Source organism: Protomyctophum bolini (assembly GCF_963924005.1).
Source record: "Protomyctophum bolini genome assembly, chromosome: 7".
Taxonomy (NCBI): domain Eukaryota; kingdom Metazoa; phylum Chordata; class Actinopteri; order Myctophiformes; family Myctophidae; genus Protomyctophum; species Protomyctophum bolini.
The window spans coordinates 6,782,624-6,805,162 of record NC_137868.1 but is presented as its reverse complement, the minus strand read 5'-3'; the positions used below and the strand labels follow the sequence as shown (position 1 = coordinate 6,805,162).

At 41.9% G+C, this 22,539-nt stretch overlaps 1 protein-coding gene across 1 annotated transcript in view; it reads left to right on the top strand.

Moving 5' to 3' along the window:
- The first annotated feature begins 6,638 nt into the window (after window positions 1–6,638).
- efna3b (ephrin-A3b) overlaps window positions 6,639–22,539 on the top strand; it is a 98,106-nt gene continuing 82,205 nt past the window's right edge. Inside the window, exons 1-2 of the mRNA XM_080767142.1 lie at window positions 6,639–7,705; window positions 12,347–12,528. Coding sequence (XP_080623268.1) covers window positions 12,425–12,528 — 104 coding nt within the window. The 5' untranslated portion in view covers window positions 6,639–7,705; window positions 12,347–12,424. The remainder of the gene's footprint in view (window positions 7,706–12,346; window positions 12,529–22,539) is intronic.

Here is a 22,539-nt window from a genome sequence, read left to right as displayed (position 1 = left end):
GGGTCCACTTGCGATACCCTAGTAGTAGTCGCAGCCCACCATTGGGGTCCGGCCCATATGTACTACTACTATGTATGTATGCTACTATGTACTATTAGGTACCCGGTACTCTGAGTTATAGTACACACAGTACCCGGTACTCTGAGGTATAAGTACACACAGTACCCGGTACTCTGAGGTATACAGTAAAGTACACACGGAAAAGCGAAGGAAAACAAACCTTCACTGTCGGCAACATAGATTAAGAATAAAACACATTCTTCCTGTCAGGTTGGCTGAGGTGATGGGGAATTCTCCCAGAATGCCTCAGGGCAGGCGCGCTTATATTGGTTGTTCTTGTTCTATTGTTTTTTTTATTTTTTGTGCCATGGGGAAATGTGCTGTTGTTGTTATGTTATGTGGTGTAATGTTACAGTCTTCGGTTGCAGCAGCATTTATGTTCTATGTGTGTTCTGGGGGTCGTTGACGTGTGAATCCTCCACGCGCACGCACGCACGCACGCACGCACGCACACCCCTCCATCCTCTGTGTGTTTAAGTTGGTTTTCTGTTTGTGTTTGACAGTCACAATGACAAATGTTCCCATAGAGGGAAGCTGCCCAGCCGTGCTTCTAACCCATTCTGACCTGAGATCAGATTCATACGAGGTTTCCACTGGACACACACTGGTCTGATGAACCCATTCTGACCTGAGATCAGATTCTAAAAATGTCAGTCGTTCTTCGATTTTTCAAAAATAGCAGACCTACAAGCTCGTAGCGCGCCACTCGGTGGCGCGCTATGAGCTTGTAGATCTGCTATTTTTCAATAGCTAAAGCATAACATGATGCCAACACCAACTCCCGTTCAGAATGGGCTAAACAGAAGACCAGCGTATAGGAATCTGTGGCGGGGAGAAAGGTACTCAGTGCCAGTTGGTGTATAAAGGCACTGTTCCCCCAAACACTGGGTCGGGGCCCATTTGTGGGTCACGGATACATTTTTACGGGTCACGACGACTCCAGTAAAAGTCCCATTTGATTTTCCTATATACATTTAAAGAATATATCAAAAGATATTTTTCTTTTTTTTAATACAAAATAAAGATAAAATATAATTGCATCCATTTAAAAAAAAAAAAAAATCTAAAAAAAAATCCATGACTAAATAAATACAATTATAATTAAGAAGTATAGTGAAAACAGCCGCTCTACAAGCTCACAACGTGGTGTGAAGCGATGTGTTGTGCGCTTGTAGATCTGCTATTTTCACTGGGGCCCGGGCAAACGTCTGGTGTAAGGTGAGGTAAGTACATTTACTGTGCTTAAGTTGACACTATGTAACTTTTTTTTAAATGACTAAGATAATGTAAGAACATCATAACACAGTATGTCAATACACCAACACATCGAGTATTTCTACATTGTGGCATTACCCCCGCGACCCGACTACAGATAAGCGGTTGACGATGGATAAATGGATGGATGGATGATGGATGGCATTGATACTTTTACTGAAGTAAAACATGTGAGTACTTCTTCTACCTGCACTGCTCTGTAAGTATGATGGACGGACGGACTGACGGACAGACGGACGGATGGACGACCTGGAAACATAATAAAGCGTCTAGCTTCTATACCTAAACGCATGAATAAAACAAGGCACTCGTAGAAGCAAAAACCTCAAAGCAAAAAAATGATTAAGAGGCGTGTGGAAATAAAACATTAAGCTCAAAACAAACTTAAAGAGTCAGGAACCCCCCCCCCCCCCCTCCCCACCACCACCACCCTCATATATTTCACAGTAAATTTCAGTAATTAACAGTAAAGACAAATTGAACAATTGAGAAACACTTTGTTATGAAATTCAGACGACCGCGGAATTTAAATGAGGACAAAGGTTTTGCCTAATTACCTCTGAACATTATGAATAAACCATACGTATTAATCATATTACCATCTGCCTACTGTACGTGGTTCTGTGCTGTACAACTGGCTGCCGGCGGCCAGTTGTACAAGTGTCGTGTTATACAAGCTCGTAGATCTGCTATTTTTTATCTGATTTATCTGATTTGTTTTTGGCTTTTATTGCTAGTATCAACTTATCAAGTGAAGATAGACAGGAAAGAGGGAGAGAGAGAGAGAGAGAGAGAGAGAGAGAGAGGGGGGGAGAGACATCCAGTAAAGATGGTCATGAACGGGACTCGAACACGCGACACGCGATCAGTCAAGGTCAAAGCCTTATATGTGGCATGCATGCGCCTGGACCACTTGGCCAGCGGGCGCCCCAATCTTTGAATTCTGTATGTTTCTGAGCCCCCCTCCCCCTTTGTCTTTGTGTGATAATGTAATCTATAGACATTGTAGTCGTTGTGTTTTGAGTTGCATACCGTGTTTACGCTGCACTGGATGCATTTTCCGTTTCCGGATGGAGAGTCCTGGACGACATCGTTGCAGCTGCAAGGCCTCATGGGAGAGTCCTGGACGGTCAAGGCTGGGGGTCATTCTCACTGATGAGGCCTGGGTTCAATCTAGAGAGGCAGAGAAAAGCATTGTGGGGCCTCAGATCGTCACTCGTCGGGAGGATATCTTGTACAAGACTGTTAACTTCTCAGAATATGAAAAACTAAAGCAGCGTTCTGATGTAGTGTTCATTTAGTCACAAGCGTGCTAATCATTGATACAAATAATAATAAAAAAATAACCGCCAGACTTTCACAAAATTCTGAAATAGCTGATCTATACAAGCTCGTTATCACAAAATATAAGACAAAATATAAAACTCATGAATGCAGCATTGAATTGCTATGGTGAAAAAAATGCAAGTGACCATGCATGCCATACCCAAAGGCATCATTCAGGAGATTCCCCCCCCCCCAAACTCTCCTGAACTCAAATGCAGCATTTTACATCAAAATAATTTGTCCTCTGTGTATATATATATTTTTTTTTGTGCCAAAAGTCCCCTTTTAGGGACCTTCAGTCCCTGTCTCTCTCTAACATTCTCTGCACATCCCTGTGAGGCTGAGGTGCGTGTTCTGCGGAGACAACGACTGCATGAGAGACAGTCAGTGCTGCAGAGGGAAGGTGGCTGATGAGATGTTGGAGACACCAGGAGGCTCCAGGCACAGTGGGCTGCCTCCGGGCCTGCATGGCTCCTCCTTCGTCTGACCAGACGTTCAGAACCCTTCCGCTGTCTCTCAGTGGGGCCTGCAGTACTATAGCATGCCACTGGGTCACAGGCCCGTATAGTCTGATCAGCCTTGGCCCAATCGCCTGGAGGAGGGTGTCTGTTGCAAGACCCAGAAACACTGACCCAAATGATCCCACGTTTACAGCACCGATGTGTCCACGTCCGTGCATCAGTAGATGTTTAATTTACGGAGCACAGCCAGGCCCCACATTTAAAATATAAAATCAAAACATTACAACATTTCTTAAACCACTAATTGGATTGGACTTCAAACGACTCACTATCACTAATCCTCATTCGTGGTAATACCTTATTTTCATCTATTCAGTCTCGGTGTCTCAGAGGAGGGCTGTGGACAGTTCAGAAGCCCGGCCGCCTACCAGTGACATCATCATAGGCAGGTTTGGTCATTTCAAATCAATACAATTATCTATCTTCTATCTATAATTGCGCCAAGTCTCTGTCTGTACAGTATGTGTCTGTCTGTGTGTAATCCATGTAACTCCAGAACCGTTCGCTCCACCAACTTCAAATTCGACACACACGTTCCACACCACCACAGGGGGTGCAGTGCCCGGTGTCTATAGTATGCAGGGTGGGGCATCCATTTCCAACTTGCATCATTCCAAGTAGGCCAGTGCCCAACGGGCAGGCACCGCTCTTAAAAAAAAAAAAAAAAAGCGAGAATAGGCTAAATGAAGTTATATTCTATGTAGGGTTGGCCCAATAAGCGGCTGGAAATGAGCACAGAGTCAGGAGGTAAAATGCAGCCACACTGTGATCTATTCCCAAAAGAAGGTTGGAAATGGCATGACACACGCAGCAAAACAGATCGGACATGGTGTGCAGCTCCACCATGCCCTCTCACTGATCTAACACTGAGTGTGTGTGGCGTGCTTCCTGGCAGCCTTTTATAGGCAGCTGAACCAATCAGTGCAGACTCTACCATATTACCGGTCAAACATGCAACACTTCTGAACCCCACATACAGTAACCCACATCACATGAGCCTATAAATCTATATCACTACACCGGTAAGTAAATATCAATTATGCCCACTATTGCAAGATAAACCACATTATCCCATTATCATTAGCAGCTCCAAATAATGCATAACTCAAACACCCCCTGGCCATTTCACTGTGGTCCAGTCCAGAGCAATATATGCTGCTCTGGTAGACTGAGGAATCTTTCGCCCGAACACTCTGGAACAGACAGTTCCAAGTATTCAATTACCCATAACACAGTCTCATATTACATATTGTACTTATATTGCCCTGACACATATTGCATTCTTAACTGTATTGCACTTGCCCATCATGACCAAACACCCCTCTGTCTCCCCAGGTGGTATACTGAGTTAGGGATGCACCGAAATTGAAATTCTTGGCCGAAACCGAATACCGAATATAGGAAACAGTTGGCCGAAAACCGAATACCGAATATCCGAATATGATTAATATTATACATCTTTTTTCCTACCATTGCTGTCATGGCCGTACCTTAAAGCTACCTGATTTATGGCAAAATAAATTGTTATGGCAAAACTTAACTTAAATAATTATCACTATTATGGGTCCATAAAACATTTATTCAGCCCTTTTGAATGCATTAATTGCATACACTATTCGGTGATATATTTTCTGCCTATTTGGGCCGAAACCGAATAGGCCGAAAATGCATTTTTAGCCATTTTCTGCAGAATATTTTCTGCGGCCGAATATTCGGTGCATCACTAATACTGACCAATGCTGAGTGGCCATTCTGACGGATAGGAAACAACTCCCATGTTCATAATACTTTCAATAAACCAGTTCAACTCATTGTTGTAATCTTCTAAGTACTGGACCCTCATCTGGTGGTTTGACTGTATCACGCTAAGACGTTCACAAAGTTTATTATACATACATACAGAACATATATAGCTTTTGGATCCTCATGTTCTAATGACGTCACTGACTAGACATCACAATCTAGCTGCCTGCAGCACGCTGACCTTGCTGTCTAAATGTCTCCACTCCAGGAGCTAACTATAAAGTATGTTACAGTTCAGGCAGTACACAATACATATCTAGTACATTTGTATTCACGTACAAGTACACAGCATGGGCAATCAGATCATATCATAGATCATATCATAACACTCATGACTTTTCCTTTGTATGCAAATACAACTGACTAAAGTGCATATATGCTGTGCAAATATAAATACTTCAAACACTGGTACAATATGTGTGCAAATTAAGCATAAATGTGCCAAATATAAGTAACGGAGGACCACTTTGTTACATTCTATCTATCCTGACGGCGTTCTCTACATACAGAACAACATATTTTGAGATGGGGGTCCGTGGCCCAACAGAGATAATCCTGGGGGTCCTTGACATGAAAAAGGTTGAGCACCACTGACATAGAAACATGGGTTTTTCAGATATTTCTTTAGGATTTAGAAGCCCTCAGTCCAAAATGGGTTAAAGTAAACATGCACTGAAAATGCACATGGGTGTTTTAAGCTTGTAGATCTGCTGCTTGTGCTGCTTTTGTGTGGCACTGTACGTAGTACGATCAAGTATAGGGTGTTTTTAAAAATCTAATAAAATATGGAGATAAGAGGTTCTCCATTATTTGATTAACCTATAAAGTATTAAGTATTAAATTGGTGGTGAATTGCCTCGGCCCAAATAAGGAAAATAAAGTAGGCTCCAGCATTGTGAGATGATCTACACACGTGTAGATCATTATATGGTGTTATGAAACACAGATTGTTTTGAACTGCACTGTTTGATTTGGACATTCTAGTTGTTATCTCCAACTGGTGTGTTTTATTTGGACTGTGTGCAGTTTTCCATAACAATGTCAGACATTCAGCATGTGTGTGAGCAAAATACAAGCTTGTAACACACACACACACACACACACACACACACACACACACCCTGTAGTGAATTATCTATCCATTCATCTTCATCTATTAGTGTGTGTGTGTGTGTGTGTGTGTGTGTGTGTGTGTGTGTGTGTGTGTGTGTGTGTGTGTGTTTAATGGTGGGTTACCAAGTCCAACCATAACGTGGAAAAAATCGGTTGCAGATGGTCTTCGCTCTCGCAAACGGATATGCCTTATTTTTTTAAAGATCATTTGTTTAACTGCGGCGCGCGAGCGTGCGTGCGTGTGTGTGTGTGTGTGTGTGTGTGCGCGTATGTGTGTGCGAGTGCGCGCGCTTGTGAATGAAACCTACAAGTCTCAAATCTTTACGCCTGGCTGCTGCCTCCAACGTCTTCAAGGAATGCGCTTTCTTTAGCTTGGTGTGTGTGTGTGTGTGTGTGTGTGTGTGTGTGTGTGTGTGCGTGTGCGTGTGTGTGTGTTGGGGGGGGGGGGGGGGGTAGAGAGAAAACGAGCGCTGCCTACCAAGGAGACCAGGGGGGAGATAGAGAGAGAGAGAGAGAGAGAGACTCAGCCGGAGAGGAGGAGTGTGTTTCAGTGTGAACTGAAGTATAGCTCCTCTCACCACAGCGATGCCTGGATGGATGTATATCGTGGACTCAGATAAACCCATTATAGACTATCATTAATGCGGCGCTAATTATAATCACAACTACATGCAGGGACACGGTGGTTGGTGCTGAAGTGAACAGTCAGTGTTTCTATTAGCGGTGATGTTTGAGCATCAATAATGTCCACTAGAGCAGAGGAGGAGGACAGGAGGTAAAACAACGGCAGCGAAAAGAAGAAAAGAAATTAAAAGCAGAGACTCTTTTAAAATAAATAATTAGCCTACTACTGCAGCCTGCAGCGGCGGTGGACTCGCGTGGAGGAGGAGAAAAAAAGAACCCTGGAGGACTCTTTTTTTAATTTTTCAACTGTTACATTTTCCTGCCATTTTTCCCCCCTTCGCTGTTCCGAGTGGTTTCCTTCTCTTTTTTTTAAATGCAAGAGTCAAGAGAATTAGTGTAATAATGTATTGATTTTCTTTGAACCCGCCGGGAGGAGACATTATATTGTCCGTGTGTGTGTGTGTGCAACTCTTTTCCCTCGTGCTGCTGTCGGACAAACAGAGAGTGAATTAAGGAACAGATCGAGAGAGAAAGAAAGAAATCAAAGGAAGAAAAGGGGGATCGCTTTTCTTTTGCTTTTGTTTTTTCTCCCCAGTAGAACAAACCTCTCCTCCTCTCCTCGCGGCGCGGATCGAGAGAGAGAGAGAGAGAGACCCTCCTCCTCCTCCTCTACGGGGAGGTGGGTGTGTGTGGTTCGGCATGAGAGCACCGCGGTGGTCCGCCCCCCGAACCCACCACTACTACCACCAGCACCGGACCATCCGCTCTTAAAAAGCAAGGAAAAGACCCCCGGCTGGCTGTGTGTGTGTGTGATCCCGGACCGGCTTTACCAGAACGAGTCGAGCCGGGACCCCCTACCCATCCTACACACTACCCTAGCCTACAACAGCACCCACGAGTCCACGACCCACCCACCCCGGTGGCGGAACCCGATCTCTGCCTGGAATCTAATCTGATATTAGGGGTGGGACGAACTCAACTGGGTATGTTTCCCCCAAAAAACAGGTCTGTCTGTGTGCAGGGGACCCACATTACTTTGGGTCGCGTTTTGATTGAATAGCCTATACTTTGTAATTAACAGTTTGCAAAACAGTAGTGGCCTGCACGCTTTTACAATGCTCATAAGGACCCGTTTTTTATTACCTTATTAAGCAGGTCGCAAGTAAAGATCCAGTTTGTTTATTTATTTATTTAGGCCTATAGATTTCTTACAAATAATCAAATATTGCCCTCCCCCCCCCAATATTTTCCAAAGAAGAAAATATAAAACATTGTTTCTGATTATTATTATTTTTTCTAAGACAGATGAGATGGCATTATTTATGCATTTATTGCACGTCATGCAAAAGTGAGCTTGTAGATCTGCTATTTTTTGTGTGTGCCTTTTTAGTTTCTTATTTCTTTGGTAACAGGGCTTATAACCACTTGGATTTGGGGGAACAACATTAGCCCCCCCCCAAAAAAAAAACTGCTGATCTACAAGCTCACAATTAAGGCTGCAGGCAATTTGGTGTACAAAAAACAGTCCATTTAAGGCAGTTCAACTCAGGTCGTGTTTTATACTAGGAATAGAGGGTTTTAATCCATATTACAGGGGAGAACATTAGCCCCCCCCATAGGCTACAATCATGCAACACATTGTGTGCTTGTAGATCAGCTATTGTTCGGTGAAGAGGTTTTGTGTAGACATAGGTCAAAGTAGGCATCCTATAGTTGTCACTCAAAGTCTACAGCTGCCACTCAAGTCCACCTCTCTAAAACACTAGCTGTTTCCTTGAGGGAGTGCCAGGGGGTCCCCAGCTAAGTGATTGTTTGGAACCAAATGGACCCTTATGGGTCTCTGTAACTCTGAGAGTGTACAAATGGAACCAAATGGACCCTTATGGGTCTCTGTAACTCAGAGAGTGTACAAATGGAACCAAATGGACCCTTATGGGTCTCTGTAACTCAGAGAGTGTACAAATGGAACCAAATGGACCCTTATGGGTCTGTAACTCTGAGAGTGTATACAAATGGAACCAAATGGACCCTTATGGGTCTGTAACTCTGAGAGTGTATACAAATGGAACCAAATGGACCCTTATGGGTCTGTAACTCTGAGAGTGTACAAATGGAACCAAATGGACCCTTATGGGTCTCTGTAACTCAGAGAGTGTACAAATGGAACCAAATGGACCCTTATGGGTCTGTAACTCTGAGAGTGTATACAAATGGAACCAAATGGACCCTTATGGGTCTGTAACTCTGAGAGTGTAGGCTACAAATAGAACCAAATGGACCCTTATGGGTCTGTAACTCTGAGAGTGTGTACAAATGGAACCAAATGGACCCTTATGGGTCTGTAACTCTGAGAGTGTATACAAATGGAACCAAATGGACCCTTATGGGTCTGTAACTCTGAGAGTGTATACAACCAATGGACCCTTATGGGTCTGTAACTCAGAGAGTGTATACAACCAATGGACCCGTTATTTAGAGTTAAATTAACATTGATTTTACAATATAAATGGTATAGGTGGTCCCTATAGCTGCAGAGATAGAAATGCCATTAAATGGGGGTCTGTAGACTAATATGCATGCACGTCAGTCAAACTGTGGGTCGTTGAAATTAAATGGGTTGAGAATCACTGCTAGAGCCGTATATACAAATCTTCTCTTATGGGGGTCCCGGGGGTCCCTGGCATATCTTTTCAAATGGGGGGGGGGGGGGGTCCGCGGGCTAATTAGTGTCAATCTGGGGGTCCTTGACGTTTGGGAACGACTTGCACTAAAACAGTGTTTCCCAAACATTGGGTCGGGACCCTGCAGTTAAATGAGAAATAGAGCATCAGCAATGGTTTTCAGTGGAGTGCTATAATTATAGACCCAGACTCCAGTATACATCAAAAAGTATAGAAAGAAATCCCAAAAGGTAGTAGCCTACATCCAACCATTTTAAATAAATGGCGGCCATAGTACTCACATCTCCACTTCTTTATCGGCACATGCACCAAAAAGGAACACTGGGGTCTGGACACATTTTCATGGGTCCTTTTCTTTTTTTTTGATTCCTATAGCCTACATTTTGTTTTGAATTATTATTATTTCGAGACATGATTTAAAAAAAAACGTTCCCTAAAAAAAGCAAAGAATTTTCATGAATTATAAACAAAATACAAATGTTTAAAAATAGGTAGTGAGAATAGCCGATGTGCATGAAGGTCACAGCGCGGCACAACGCTTGTAGATCTGCTATTTTCACTAGTTTGGATCCCGGGGGGGAGGGGGGGCGGGGGGAATGTCTAATTTCTCTTTTGGGTCACGACCTGAACAGTTTGGGAACCACTGGGGGTTCTCAACCAGTGGTCCGGGGACCACCAGTGGTCCTTGAGGGGGTTCCAGGTGGTCCCCAGTTAAATGATGGAGAGTTGCTAACCAAATGGACCCTTATAAATATTTCTTAATAGTTAAATTATTGTTAAACATCTGCTTTAACCCATATTGGGCGGGAACCCCCTTTTTTTTAAGATATTTCTTTTTGCGGCTTACGCCTTTTTTTTATTGGTGTTTTGAAGGGACAGACAGTAGGCTGACAGGAAACGGGAGAGAGACGGGGGGGGGGAAGACATGCAGTAAAGGCCGTGTCGGGCTCGGGAGTCGAACCCGCGGCACACTGCGACTGGATTACCAGTCGGGTGCCCAGACGGTTACGCCACCGCCTGGGCCCGAGAACCCCTTTTGGTGTTTGCATTATGTTATGCTTTAGCTATTGAAAAATAACAGATCTACAAGCTCATAGCGCGAGTGGCGCGCTACGAGCTTGTATAGGTCTGGTATTTTTGAAAAATCGAAGAACGACTGACATATAGAAACATATAGCTTTTTCAGAAAACTGTCAGGATGTAGAAGACATTAGAAGACAAAATGGGTTAAAATAAGTCTACATATATATACAGTACACAATTCGAGACTGTAGAAGAATTGTTATATTGATCAATGTTTGCCTGTATATCTCTCCTATCATATACAGTAGATCAATGTTTGCCTGTATATCTCTCCTATCATATAGATCAATGTTTGCCTGTACAGTATATCTCTCCTATCGTACCAACATCAATACTGCATGTAATTACATGGACAAAATCGTATGTCCAACAACAACTAAACCTTCTTTTGGGGGTCTGCGAGGCTAAATCTAATCAGATGGCGGTCCGTGTGGCTCAAATGGCGGAAAAATACTGCAGGGCCTTGATACAAAAAGAGTTGAAAACCACGGACATAGAGGGGTTAAAGTGATTAATTCACACTGTACTGTACTTTCATAAGTTTATAGGAGCTATAGAGACAAGACTGTCTTGGACTGACACAGCCCTGAAACATGACTGTCATAAACTCATAATCATGACCTGTTTTATGTGACCGCTATACATTTACAGAGCAAACGTGTGAATACATTAACGTTCCGATTTTTACAAATGATAAAGCGCTCATACCCAAGTGCCACGGATGTTATAATTGTTCTGGTGGAATGCACGGCACCGGCGGAATCCCGCGTTGTTTAATAAAAAGGCATTTTTTTACCTGAGCGCCCCCGGCTATTTTTCTCAAACGGAGTGAGTTTGAAAAACTCACAGTTGCACACCGGGAGCGAACACGGCCAGTGTGTCAGAGTGCAACACACCTCCCAACCCATAGGGGCGCACAGTTGAAAGCCTATGGCGGAAAAAAAAAACCCAGCTCGGATAAAAAATATTTTTATTAAACAAGGCGGAATGCAGCAGTGCTAATCGCTGTACCAGTAAAAAAACACCTGTGGCCCCCGTGGGTTTGCACTTTACATTAGAAATATGAACGTTTATGTATAGGCCTACACGTTGGCTCTGTCAATGTAGCAGTCGCCAAAAACAGTCTGAAGTTTCTCCATGGTGCTCGTAGTACGAGCGTCATGTGAACCATGGCTAGGCCGAATACTGGACTACTCGCCCCGGTGCTTGCCCGTTTTTCCTCCAGGAATTTTCCCCAGTGAGGGGGATAACTTTGTAATATGCTATTGGCTGTTTGTATTCTTTTTGGAAAAATATGAAAAGATACTGCTGTGGAAAGGCTATATTATTTGACTTATATTGAACCTATAAACAATTTAGTATTATTTAGTATTATGTAAGGTTTTGCCCCCTCAAATGGTACCTCGTCAGATAATCCCCACATAGGCATAGCCTACAACAACTTCTGTGAACAGACTTCACTGTAGTAGCTTTTCATAAATTATATTTGTACTTAGGCTGTTCTGCTGTCATGAAAGTTTACAGTTAGAGAAATTCAAAGTCCAGCCGTCTGCTGTCCAGCCTCTCCCACCAACCCCTCACTGGGGAAAATTCTGGGAGGAAAACAGAAACGGGGCGAGTAGTCTTGTTACCGCTAGGCCTCCATGACAAAAGTTATTTTTGGGGAGGGAGGAGGAGGAAGAAGCGCCCCTGAGGTACTAGAGGCTACATGGGGCAGGGTTGGGGGAGGAAGGGGAGGAAGGAGAGTTGTTCTTTTCCCCTCCTTTGTGCATAATTTAAAAACAACAGAAATGTCTTGGAGGTGTTTTTTGGTGTGTGTCATAATGCCCCCCCTCTTCTTCTTTATCTCCTCTTCCTCAGGAAGGCTCTGGCTGGAATGTGTTGAGGCCTGAGGGGACGAGCGAGAGAGAGAGAGAGAGAGAGAGAGAGAGAGAGAGCATGGCCGCCCTGTCTCTGTGGATGCTGGTAACGCTGGCCTGGTCCAGCCTCAGCCAGGTGTTGGCCAACAGACACGCCGTGCACTGGAACTCTTCGAATATACAGTAAGTGCACCCTTCGCGTGTGTGTGTGTGTGTGTGTGTGTGTGTGTGTGTGTGTGTGTGTACGTGTGTTGGGTATATAACCTCATATTTTCATGGGTGTGTGTGTGCGTGGACTGCGTATACTGTGCACATCACCGCACCGCACGTGCTCTTGCGTGCGCATGCGTGTGTGTCTGGTGTGTGCGTGTGGGTGGTTTGTGCGATTGCACTGCAGAAAAACACACCACTTTTTTACGTGCCAATTGTGTGTGTGTGTGTGTGTGTGTACGTGTGTAGTGTGTGTGTGTGTGTGTGTGTCAGTGCGTGCGACCGTGCGTGCGTGAGTTATTGGTTTAACATGAATTAGATTAACTCTCTACTGTTAATTGTATAATTCATAATGACGTTCCTGTCAGAGCGAGGCGGTTTATTGTGGTTTATTACAGCAGTGTTATATATTATTCTTAGCGAAAAAAAGAAAGAATCCACACGATTTGATTGGTTATATATAGAGGCACAGATTGTCTACTCTCGCAGAGTGTGCGTGTGTGTGTGTGCACACGTGGACTGGGTTCAGAGACTGAGTTGGAGAGACAATAGAAATGTGCTTTGATTCGCACACTGACATTATCACTGAGAATTGTACTGGTGTGGAGTCTTTCTTACAAGTACTCATAGTCTTCATCGTGCACTCTCCTCTCCTCTACTCTCCTCCCCTCCCCTCCCCTCCCCTCCCCTCCCCTCCCCTCTCCTCTCCTCCTCCCCTCCCCTCCCCTCCCCTCTCCTCCCCTCCTCTCCCCTCCCCACCTCCTCTCCTCCCTCGGTCCCTCCATCATGTGTTTTTTCTGTCTTGTCTTTTATCTGGTTCAATTAGCAGTACTTCTTCATTCTGACCCCATTGTGTTCCAGCACTGTCACTATTCAATCTCTCTCTCTCTCTCTCTCTCTCTCTCTCTCTCTCTCTCTCTCTCTCTCTCTCTCTCTCTCTCTCTCTCTCTCGATCTCGAACCCTTTCCATGTTCAACAATGTCCTTTGAACTTTTTATTGTCCGTGTAACTCTAATGGCTCCTTCTTTCTCCGGCCCTCTGTTATTTTCTATACTCTTTTTCCACTCATTTCTCTTTCTGTCTCCTCCCCCCCTCCCTCTCTCCCCCTCCCTCTCTCTCTCCCTCCCCTCCCCTCTCTCCCCCCTCCCTCTCTCTCCATCTCTCTCTCTCTCTCTCTTTTTCACTACTGAAGTTGATCGTTTTAAAAAGATAAAAACATTAAACCTCCTATAGAACATTTATTAACCCATTTTGACCTGAGATCAGATTCAAAAAATGTCTTCTACATCCTGACAGTTTTCTGAAAAAGCTATGTTTCTATGTCAGTGGTTCTTCGATTTTTCAAAAATAGCAGACCTACAAGCTCGTAGCGCGCCACTCGGTGGCGCGCTACTGTACAGCCGTGGCAATGCGACACTGTGACAATGAAATTACAACAACATAAAAAACACACACATCTAAATAGCAAAACTATTTAGCAAAAACAAAAAGCATATATGCATCTATATGCATGCGTGCGTGCGTACTTAATACTATACCAACTGTCCCCACAAGTATAGTATAGGATTTGGACCATTTTCCTTCATGGTCCTCGCAAGTAGAAATAACATTTCTTTTCATAATTATGGTCATACAAATGATGGCTTGGAGTTACACTGTGAACTCACACTACAAGGAAATTATTTGGGGTCTGCATGGGGTCCCACAAAGTAGCCGATCTACAGTGCAAAGTAGCCAATCTGTACAGTGGTGCCGATGGCCCAAACAATCTGCTACTTTTGCTAAGTTTATTTTTTTTGTTCGAGACAATCTGCTACTTTTGCTAAGTATATTTTTTAATTTTTTGTTAAAATCCTGAAAAATATAGCCTATAACAGTTTGGACATAAGCCAATGAGGTTTCCTTGAGAACAATATTTGTAAAAAAATATTTTTTAACAATATTTGTTATGTTGTATTCTCCAAAGACTGGAAGGAGGATTAATCACCCTCCATACAGCAGACCAGGAGGCAACCGCTTGGCTTAAGGACTTTGCATTCGCTAAATAAAAAAATAAATCTTGTATTATCATTCAAATCGATTTGTTTGTAATAGGCCCCCCTTTTACTTTGACAGTATTTGTTTATTTGGACGGGACATATTAAGGCGAGACATGGCAGGTGAAAACATCATTTTTCAATTTTGAGATTTTGTGCTATTTTGCTTCCTAAATTATGTCTTCTTTCAAACTAATGCAAACTAAACATAGAAAATACACATTTAGATGTTTATTTATTTTTTTGTATATTTTAGCCAATTTAGACAGCTCGTTTTGCTGGGTGAAAATTCACCCTCTCTATTTTCATCATCTTTTGCTGGTAGATAGGAAATTACCATATTTGGAGCAAACCACAGTCCGCTTCGAAGTCCAGACCTGTCCAACTAAATATATGGCATGATATGTTGTTGCCAAGTATTGCATGAGATATTGTGTCTCAAAATGGTGGCTTAAAATAAAAAGTTTTTGAATTTTACAATACAAATCTTTAAAGGCCGTTTTCTCAAAATGAGAAAATATTACATATTCGGCTACTTGCTACTGTATATACCCTCATGGTCCGCATAGGTTGAGAACCAGAGATATAGGACAGTGTTTCCCAAACCTTTTAGCTCGAGACCCAAAAGAGGAATTTGATGTCTTCCCCAAACTATAGCGAAAATGTGCTGGGAGCTTGTAGTCTAATCGTCTATTCTCACGATTTCTTGAAAGGGTTTTTTTTTAATGGAATTATTTTGGAAAAACTAAACAAAACAAAAACACGTATGAAAAATTGTGCATTTGTTTATAGGAAACAAAATAAATAAATAAAGAGATATTCACTCCCGACTATTTTGGTGTTTTAAGCATTATGTTGTACTTTAGCTGTTGGAAAAATAGCAGATCTATACAAGCTCATAGCAAAACTTGTAGATCGCGAGCTTGTATGTAGATCTGCTATTTTCTTTTTTTATCGTGAAAATATGGCACAAATCTTTGAATATATTTTCTTTCAGAGCGAACATTTTTAAGTCAAATCTTTGCTTCTGGGGGGGGGGGGGGGTCCCTGGAACAACATATTTTCAGATGATGGTCGGCGGCCAATTATTTCCATATCATTTTTGGGGTCCTTGACATGAAAACGTTTGAGAACCACTGACATAGAAACATAGGTTTTTAGAATCGGCCTCAAGTCTAAATGGGTTAACCATTTGTCCGCGACACACACACACACAGTATGGGTCCTAATAACCCACTGTTTGAATACTGAATAGCAACGGTGAAACACACGTCAACACAAATGTAAGTGGCCAGATGAATGGACAGCTAGCTACACACAGGGGGACATGCTATTGTGTGTAAATGAAGTGCTGCTGATGTGAAAGCTGTCGGGCATGTTGGCTCAAAGTCATTTAGAGAAATATGTGGCTTTATTTTCTTAATGTGGAAACCTTGCTACACTGAATTTCTTATATATATAAAAAATATGAATACAAAATAATTATATATATACCTAAATCAGTGCCCTATTTTATGTTTAGCACATACGACACAGTGTTGTGGCAAAAATAGCTGCAGGCTACAAGCTTATATACTGTAATATTTTCACATATCGTCTCTGTCGGGTGGAAAACTCATACTGTATATGTATGTCCAAACCAGTTACATTTCAGGATTCAAATAAAAGAATAGTAGATATTCTGCTACCGTTGCTACAGACAACTATCCCACAAGCTTGGAATGCTATATATAGACTAGATTCTGGAACTATACACCTCCTGAATGCTATATAGAGTCTGGAACTACACCTCCTGAATGCTATACAGAGTCTGGAACTACACCTCCTGAATGCTATATAGAGTCTGGAACTACACCTCCTGAATGCTATATATATAGAGTCTGGAACTACACCTCCTGAATGCTATATAGAGTCTGGAACTACACCTTCTGAATGCTATATAGAGTCTGGAACTACACCTCCTGAATGCTATATAGTCTGGAACTACACCTCCTGAATGCTATATAGTCTGGAACTACACCTCCTGAATGCTATATAGAGTCTGGAACTACACCTCCTGAATGCTATATAGAGTCTGGAACTACACCTCCTGAATGCTATATAGTCTGGAACTACACCTCCTGAATGCTATATAGAGTCTGGAACTACACCTCCTGAATGCTATATAGAGTCTGGAACTACACCTCCTGAATGCTATATAGAGTCTGGAACTACACCTCCTGAATGCTATATAGAGTCTGGAACTACACCTTCTGAATGCTATATAGAGTCTGGAACTACACCTTCTGAATGCTATATAGAGTCTGGAACTACACCTCCTGAATGCTATATAGAGTCTGGAACTACACCTTCTGAATGCTATATAGAGTCTGGAACTACACCTCCTGAATGCTATATAGTCTGGAACTACACCTCCTGAATGCTATATAGAGTCTGGAACTACACCTTCTGAATGCTATATAGAGTCTGGAACTACGCCTTCTGAAATCCTGAGTATCCGAGCATTTCCGTTCACAAAAACGTTATGCCTTATGTGTCAATGAGGTGGTCATTAAACTGCTGTCTGCACGCCAACAGCAGCATGGCAACCTCATATGTACGTCAGTCTGGCCCTCGAGAGGCGACGTCTTGCACGGCGGCAGGGAAACAACAAGCGACACTGATACTGCAGCTAGCTCTCACTGTCGGTTTGTCGTTTACTCCATAGTGACATTTGGAGCATATGCTCTTCCTCAAGACTAAATGAATGATACGCAGAGTCGCAGACGCCATCTTAAGTGACACGCAAACAACAGTCCAGTGATTGGCATATGTATTTATCCCGGTGTGTGGAGAGAGCCATCTGCATAACTGACAATCAATCATTTACAACGATACATAATGTTGCTGTTGGCCAGGGACCCTGTACCCTATACCTGATCATACTACAGCATCACACAACAAAATGCATCCGCAAGCTCAAACCGCTGCGCAAAAACACACACAGAAATAGCAGATCAGTTTGTAGATCAGCTAGTTTTGGCAAAGAAATTTGAAGTAGACAAAAAAAAAGCGGTCCAAGTACAGAGCAGTACATCAGTGTTGGTTATTAACCCATTTAGACCTATACGTTCGATTCTACAACATGTCTTCTAAACCATGACATGTTTCTTTATCAGTGGTGCTCAAACAATTTCATGTCAAGGACCCCAGGAATGATATGTAATTGGCCGCAAACCCCCATTTGAAAATATGTTGTTCCAGAAGCAACGATTTGAGTAAAAACGTTCTCTCTGAAAGAATATATTTTTAAAGATTCGCGCCACATTTTCACGATTTCTTTTTTTTTGCAGATCGGTGCACTCGGTGCCGTGCTATGAGCTTGTAGATCTGCTATTCTCCAATAGCTAAAGTATAACATAATGCTTTAAAACACCAAAAGGCGTTCCCGACCGTTCGTGGGTTAAAGCATTGTTTTGTTTTTACACCGTGGAACACAGATCTCTCTACGGTAGTTCTTGGGCCGTTTGAAATAAATGATCCGTTGCCTCAGTGGAAAACCATGTTTGATCGTTTGCACTCGTGCAACAGAACCCAGATGATTGAAACCACACACACAGACAGTTATTGATATCTGCCAATAGTTTGTTATAATTAGTTATTGATCCAGGCAAATGTGTCACTCCCAGACTGGTGCTATACTTATTGTGTCTTCTTCCACGGAGTGGATTTCAATGTCCTTCTAACTGTCTATCAATTCTTCTTTCTTTTCTCTTTCTTTTCTCTTTCTTTCTTTCTGTGTTTTATTGAACCTTCATTCAGGCAAAGTCATTCAAAGTAAGAATAAATTCTTATTTTCAAAGTTGGTCTCTTGACAGAGAGTGATGAAATAAAACATCAGATTCCAAACATAGGAATTGCAAACAAAACTATATTACAATCCTCAGAAACAAGTAAAACATATATATATATATATATATACACCATAACACCAATAAAAACCAAACAAGGCACCAATTTATGCTATAAGGGATCTACAGTAACAGCCCTCCCCAGAATATGTGGTTTTGTAAATGTGTACTTGTCCCTTTCTGCCACACCCGAGCTGTCCTGAAACAAATTGTGCTGCATGGCTTTTGCAGGTCGTGCCGAAGAGACGACAAAGCGAAAGCGTCATTTGGGTTTTTTTGGGGGACTTTGAGTAAGAACAGGTTTAGCAGAACGGGTGTGTTGTGTGCACACAGCGGATGTGCTGTGCAGAAAAAGCAGGGTGTGTGTGTGTATGTGTGTGTGTGTGTGTGTGTGCACGTGTGTGTGTGTATGTGTGTGTGTGTGTGTGTGTGTGTGTGTGTGTGTGTGCGTGCGTGTGTGTGTGGGTCATATTCCGACTAGCACTTGAAAATGTAAGAGTTGACAAATTAGCCGATGTATACATGCTCAACACCTTGTGAGCATTTATTTTTTAGCATTTTATTTGTTTGCCTCTTTATTATTATATTTGACAATTTGGCCAATGTTTAGCCAGTTCTTGTATGGTATATCGTTTGTTCATTCATTCTGACGCAGTAATGGTCTGATTTTGATCCATTAATATCTTATTTTAGAGGTATTAAAAAGGTCCTGATACCCTACATAATATACCCTTCTATAGGCCTGCTGCATGTTGGTTTGTTTGAGTGAAGTGACCCCTGATTGGTCCCCGATTGGATCCCACTCCGCTGTGATAGATGCAATGGTGTAAAGTAATTAAGTACATTTACTCAAGTACTGTACTTAAGTACAATTTTGAGATATGTAGTATTTCAAATTATCTGTATACTTTTACTTCTACTCCAATACAAGTATTGTACTTTTGTTTTTAAAGATTTGTTTTGGGGCTTTTTATGCCTTTATTGATAGGGAACAGTTGTCAGACAAGAAAGGGGGAGAGACTTTACCACTTAAAGTGGTATTAGTCCAAGAGGTTTTATTAAAAAAAAGGGGGATGTAGATATTAGCTATGTTCATCTATAGATAGTAGCTATTGTCAGTGGTAGGCTGGAGTTGAGGCGGTATAGGCAGGCTGAGGTGAAGGCAAACAGGTGGGCAGACAGACAGGCAACTAACTGAAGCAGAGGAAAACAGAAGCAAGTAAAAAAAAAAAAAGCCAAATATACTGGGGAGCAAAAACAGGAAATGTAGAGCAGAAATGCAACCGAAAACACTAGCAATAAGCGTCACCGCATGGCGGGGCTGGGAAACAGTCTGAAGGCGACCGGGGCTTTTATAGAGTGGTGGTTGATGAGGAGATGGCAGGCAGGTGAGTGAGACCAGATGATCAGAGCCAGGTGCGCCAATCTGGAGAGCCAAGGAACCAAGCCTACCTATTATAGATATAGGCTTATTATGGCCACATACACCCACACCCACACACGCACGCACGTAAATTTAGACTTCCAGACTTTCACCTGTGACAGTATATATTCCTACATTGCAGTATTGATGTACTTTTACAGTACAACATTTGAGTACATTTGAGTACTTTTACCTCAGGGACACCCCCTGGGGTCTGGACCCCACTCTCCACTGTCGTTATATCATCAGGAACCAATGAATATTACGACGGCTGCGGTGTAAAAAAAAGAAGGAGAGGAGAGGAGAATAGAGAGCGGTGGTTAAAAGGGTTCTGGGCCCGGCCCACATCACAGACCCCCTGCTGTTTAATGTTCCTTTGAATGGGTCCTGCACGGCAGGCTTCGCTGACACCAGAAACCTGCTATGTCTAAAACCCTCTTTCCTTTCAGGAAATGGAGGGTTGGAAAAAATAAATAACCTGTACGGTCAGAGCTGTCACCATTACACATTTTAACCCATCTAGGCCTGACGTCGAAATTAATTGGGTTTTAAGTTGGCGATTAATAAAGTCAGTTTGTCACACACAAATAATTGCAATTAAGGATTTAATTGGGTTTGTGATCGTTTTTTTTTTTCATTGAACATTGGAACAAATTAATAAAGAATACATTTCTGTTTGCCTGGTCAAAAGAAATGCACAGGGCACATGTGCCAAATAACTGAAATATACAAAGAAATTACTAACGTTTTCATTTTAACATTTTAACCTATAGGCACATTTTATAATTCATATGTTTTGTATGAAAGGTATACAATGTCAATTATAATAATAATAATAATTATTATTAATATTATTATTATTATTAGTAGTAGTAGTAGTGTATACTAGTGTATGGATACACAGTTCAGTTATCACGTTTTTATTATTAATATTATTATTTATGGTGGAGTATGGCGCCACGGGGTCTCTGTGCACTTCACAACAGATCGAACACAAAAGCAAGAAACACAAAAGCCAGAAACACGCAATAGCAAAGAAACCACAATAAGCAAAGGAAAAATGTAGAGCACAGCACAGGAACAACAAAGAGGATCAAGCACTATAGAGCGCCGCAGTGACGTCAGAGCCAGACCCAGAAGTAAAAATCCCATTCACCTGGACCATAGGGAATTCTCGTATCAGCCATAATATCGTAACAATTCCATGTACACTTACCATTGTGGTCGTGGTTGTAAAATGGTTCTATATGCTCCTGTAGAAACCCCAAGCATGCATGCTATCACTCTAGTTTTAGTAAAAACGATCTTTATGCGCGACCTCACGGAGAAGTACTTCATTACCCAGAATGCTAAAGTCCAAACATCCGGTGATGTCGACGTCTGTGATTGGTGGAGGTTGCGGTTTCCGTGGAAATCGTTACTGCCCCCTGTTGACCCGCCATATTAGAACACTAGTATTCTAATACCGTTTACAGGTATACGTGCAGGTACAATGATTTCTTTATCGAATATGTTACGGTATTTTAAAAATGAAGAAAAGATTGTCCGCCGCGGTGAAAACCACTATGAGTCTGGCCATGTCCTGGCATGTTCTTTTTCACAAGGCCAGCTTATTGGCTCTGTAAGAGCCAGTATGAAGAACAAGACATACAAAGTTATGGTGAGTTCAGAATTAGTAACTAACGTTTATCTCTCTACGTCTACATAAATCAAACTGACTCAAACAATTCATGTTATAGTGGGAATTACAAATTAATTAACGAATTAATAAACAGCAGGGGAGAACACAAGTACCAGCCAGAAGTAACAACATTATTTATGATGACTGATGTTAAAATACAGTAGTGTACAGCAGGAGATCTCACACACACACAGTCACACACACACACACACACACACACACACACACACACACACACACACATTAATATTTTAATGGCCAGTGGTGCATGTACTCAATTTGTTTTAGTAAAAAAAGTAAAAGTATCAATATTGCAATGTAGAAATACTCTGTTAAGTACAGTCAAGGTAATCAGAAGTTACTTGTAGTACTCATTGTGCAGAATGTCATGTTTCACAAGTTATTATATGTATACAATTTATCACAAAACAATGAGACATGTTGTAAGCTTGTAGATTGGCTATAAGTGTATATTTTGTAATAATAACCAAAATCTATAAAGTAACTAACTGCCTGGTAACTAAGGTTTTCAATTAATTGTAGTCGAGTAACACAAAATACATTATACATTATTTAAATCATGAGGTACCTTTGGATTTATATAAAATGTAATGATTAGGTAAGAACATATGCTATCCATTACATTGAAGCTGTGATTGTTATTTTTGTTATCAAGTATCAAACATTGAAGCTGTGATATCATCGTATACGTCTCGTCCATAATGTGAACGCCGACTTGTTCTTCGGGAAAGTGTGGAAACGGCAAATATTGACCCCAGGCCGGTGGTTGCAGTCGGGAACAAAGCACTGCACCATACTTATGTTATGGTACAAAAGAACAGATAAACTTTTTAATGTAGACTAGAAACTATAATCAAAGAACAAACACTACACGACTGACGACTCCAGTGCACAACGCGGGCAATTTCTCATTCCAGCCTTCCAGGAAGTGAA